General features: G+C 44.6%; 1 protein-coding gene across 1 annotated transcript in view; it reads left to right on the top strand.

Annotated features, from left to right (window-relative positions):
- SCG3 (secretogranin III) overlaps window positions 1–3221 on the top strand; it is a gene marked incomplete at its 5' end in the record, with an annotated part of 25741 nt that extends 22520 nt beyond the window's left edge. Inside the window, one exon of the mRNA XM_010161767.1 lies at window positions 2657–3221. Within this exon, the coding sequence (XP_010160069.1) occupies window positions 2657–2775 (119 nt within the window). The remainder of the gene's footprint in view (window positions 1–2656) is intronic.
- Window positions 3222–3968: the final 747 nt, after the last annotated feature.

The following is a 3968-nucleotide window of genomic DNA, read 5'->3' as shown; positions in this document are numbered from 1 at the left end:
TTCCGATCCATTGTCTGTATTGTGCCTTTCCACGCCTGGGTGGTTTTGTCGAACGCTACTTCAGTTCTGCCGGGATGATGGTCAAGGACGCGCGGTCAGGGTGAGCTTCCCCAACCACGGATGCGCTGCGCCGCGTTCCTGCCGCGCAGGGTTAGGTGGTGGTGGCGACGTGCTCATCAATCGCTTCCCCGCTTCCAGTTAGCCCCTCGGAGCTCACCGAAAAGTGATTCCCAAAGGAATTTGTGCCTTAAAATGGCCCATCTTTTCCACCCCTGTTCATGAATTGGTTTACGCGCTGAATATACTGGAAGAGGCTTAGGTTTTCTTCAGGCAAATGTTTGTAGGTCCTTAACTTTCCATGAATTTCAGTAGACATTATTATTAACGTAATGACTAACGACCCTGGAAATGTTAATCTGCATTTTCCCGGTTTAAAAAAATCCATTAAGGAGGCACGTAAACTTGAGTGGCCCGGGGGATTTAAAGGCAACATGCCCAAAGCCTCGATACTGGCACGATTGGCTTCTGTGTCCAGGGTTTGTTTTGTATATATACCATCCATAGGCTCAGTGGGCCTGTCCTCAGTATCTCCCAGACCCGGCCTGACCCTTGAAACCCGTGCTCTGCAAGACCAGCTCCTCGCCCGTGTAAATTAACGTCACCCCCGCCAGCAGACGTCGGCTGTTGCGGTCGGTCTCCCAGGATGGGAGCTGTGAGTCATTGAGCTAATACCTGTCAACGGCATGTTTGGATTTTTCACAAAGTACTTGGGTAGTTTGTAGTTTTGTAACTCTACCAGTAGCCGTTTAGGAATGAAAGGAAATTCTGTAATTAATTGCAATGGCAAATGGCTTGACGTGAACAGGCAAATGAGACCTCACTTCATTTACTGTAACGGTTTCACAGCTCAGTGTCACGCTGCAGCTGTTGGTGTAAACCAAAGCTGCTTTTTCTAATTAATTGCCCAAATAAATAGGTTTTAAATAAGTGTTAGAGATTAAGTTATCGATTTCTAGAAAAAAATCAAATTAAATTGCCACGAGATACACAAATCAGCCAGAATTGGATAATATCTTAATGGTTGTAATCTCATACAGATTGTTTAGTAATTAAACCTCTACATCTCCACGTCACGATCTCAGAGTTGCAAATACTTTTCCAGAAGAAAAATAAGCTCGGGAGTTTTAATGCGAATAATATGGACATTATATTAATTCACTGTGTGTTCTTCCATTCATTTCCGTTCCATGTGGAACAGAGCCTCGGATTCTGCCGACACGAGTGATGCCTCACAACCTTAGTATCAGATTGCGAGCTACCGTTTGTCCCTAACGCTCGGGTAGGGCGGGGAGACAAGCAGGTTACGCTCTCTTGAGTAATGGAACAGTGACAGACCGGCAAACGGCAACGCTCCTGCTAACTCAGATTCGGAGAGGCCCCCTCTGCCGGAGCGGGTAGTTCTGAAGGGCAGCTTTCGGTGTTACCCACTTGAAACTGCCTTATGCCGTTACAAAAATTACTGCAAGCATGAATTTGTTTCTTCATGTCTTTCTGCATCTGTGGTCACTCAACCGCAAGGAGACACAAAGTCATTGCTGGCTGTTGCGTTTAGCGTGAAGGAAGGTCCTTCCGCTTATTGCTGTGTGCTGGTGTCACCGGGCTGCATTACAGCATCCCTATCCACGTGTTCTGGGCGTCCCCTCTGTAGAATGAGGGCTTTAGGCTGAAAAATTCAGGATGTGTGTTGCGAAAGATAGGGATTCATTTAACTCAGCCTGACCCCTTAAGACACTGACGTTCTCCAGGCCGCTGACCTGTGGTGCCAACAAACGAAGCTTTACAGTTCAGGCAGCAAATTGTGTCACTGAAACTTGCGTTGGCGTTCCTGAGTGAACGTACTGGACCGGGTGCCAGAGCTAGGACTATGCAGCAGGTTACCTTTTCGTGTTCTTTGAAAGACTGCTCTACAGTCAAAACAGGGATGTTTTCCAGCCGAGGAGAGGCCTGTTTAATGCACACGGTGTGGCTCCTGCTGTGGAGATGCGCCCACCTATGGGAAGAGGAGGAAGGATCTCTCAGCACGGTATGGCAGACTGTCAGGGGCTACTCTGACACTGCCACGGCCATAAGGACTACTCGCTGCAGCGCTTTCCATGTCAGGGTATTATGTTCTCTGCCAAGGTGTAATAACTGTATTATTTCAATTTATTTTCAGGAAGTTGCTTCCTCAAACTTTCACTACAGGTGTCTGTGGTAGTAACTGGGAATTTTCTTGGGCTTACAACAGGAAACAGTCAATTTAATACTTTATTTTGAATCCACAACAGTTCTGAAAATGACAGGGTTTGAACAACAACTTTTGCCATGAAGACTAGAATGTCCAATCTCCAAACCAGAAAATATTCTTACTTTAGTGTTTGCCCGCCATCAACCGAGAGCATGAGATGATTATTCCTCTGGGATACTAAAAGCACCATAATGGGCAGAAAGACTTGGTGCAGGTGTTGGGGTTTTTTTGAATTGTTTTCACAAGTTGTGAGTTCTTTTCGCATCGGGTAAAGCGTGTTTGTTGGATAAACTTCACAATGACCTTGCTCCTTAGGTGAAGCAGGGTAACGGCAGTGACTCACTCTGCACATGAATTCTTGTTTTTCAGACTATGATCTTTCAAAGCTGAGAGATTTCATTGACCAGCAAGCTGATGCGTATGTGGACAAGGGCATCCTGGACAAGGAAGAGGCTGACGTAATTAAACGCATATATGGCAGCCTGTAAAACGCTAGTGGCTGCCCAACTTGTAGAGAACTAGTATAGCTCCCCCCTCTTCCCCGTCTCAATGACTTCTGACCTGTTAATTTGAGGATATCCTTAGAAATGCTCTGTTTACACCCTACTGACAACTTTCTAGACACCGATGGAGAGCCGTAGGGCTCCGTACACTGAGGGCATACTGCGTTTTCCTACACTCACCAATCAACCCTCAATGCCAAATTCTGACACTGAGTTTCTCTTTGATAGGGTGAATACTCATGTAACATTCTCTTTGATTTATTATTGCTGTTTGGTTTACTCTTGCCGATAAACCAGTGTTTTCTGACGGAAAGTTCTTTTAATGCTGTATCTTTTTGCTCTCACTCCACTAGCTTTCTATAGATGCAACTATGTAAAGGGCATTATTAGAAAATAGTTCATAGTTCTCTAAATAAAATATTTGAAAATAATTTACCTAATAAAGTTTTCATCAATCTTAACATGATTTTATATCTAGAAATCTTGATTTTTAATCCTCATACCTTTTTTTTTTCTTGACCCTCTTTATTCCTTTACGTAGTATTCGGTAACTCAACTATGAGTGTCACAGAATCACAGAAAGGTTTGGGTTGGAAGGGACCTTAAAGACCATCTAGTTCCAACCATCTCTGACGCTGCCTTTGACGGAGCAGAGCTGTGTTCTCCCCGCTGTGGCTTCATCCAGCATGTATAAGCATTCTCCTTGGCCCACCACGTGATGATCCTGCATGCAGACTTAGCTGAGTTCCCCATGTGAGTAGCCTGATAACAAGTGTAAATAGCCATTCCTTTCTTTAAAGAAAAACAACCCAGGAAAGCGATTCGAGTCATTTTGCATGGGAAAGGGGAGTTGGCAACTAGAGAAACTTGTAGGAACACTGAACTAAAACTAGGATGTTTTTAGGCCCTGCTTTTCAGAAGGACTCAAGGAATCTGTCCTATCTCAAACAGACCAAGGCCGTGGTCTGTTTACTGACTTCTGATCTGTGTTGGGCACTGTTATCCTGGAAAACTGTTTTTGCATACATATGCTGTCATTAGCCAAGAATCTGGTACCTCCCAAAGGATTAAAAAGAAGAATTTTAACGGGAATTCCAGAAGATGAAAGTCCTGAGACTTATCCCCCGCAGAGTCATTTGTCTAAACAAACTCCAGGGAAGCCCTGTGCTCTTTAACTT

This window comes from Eurypyga helias, unplaced genomic scaffold (genome assembly GCF_000690775.1).
Source record: "Eurypyga helias isolate BGI_N326 unplaced genomic scaffold, ASM69077v1 scaffold29961, whole genome shotgun sequence".
NCBI classification, from domain to species: Eukaryota; Metazoa; Chordata; class Aves; order Eurypygiformes; family Eurypygidae; genus Eurypyga; species Eurypyga helias.
The sequence above is the reverse complement of the archived record's forward strand: the minus strand, read 5'-3'. Positions and strand labels throughout refer to the sequence as shown.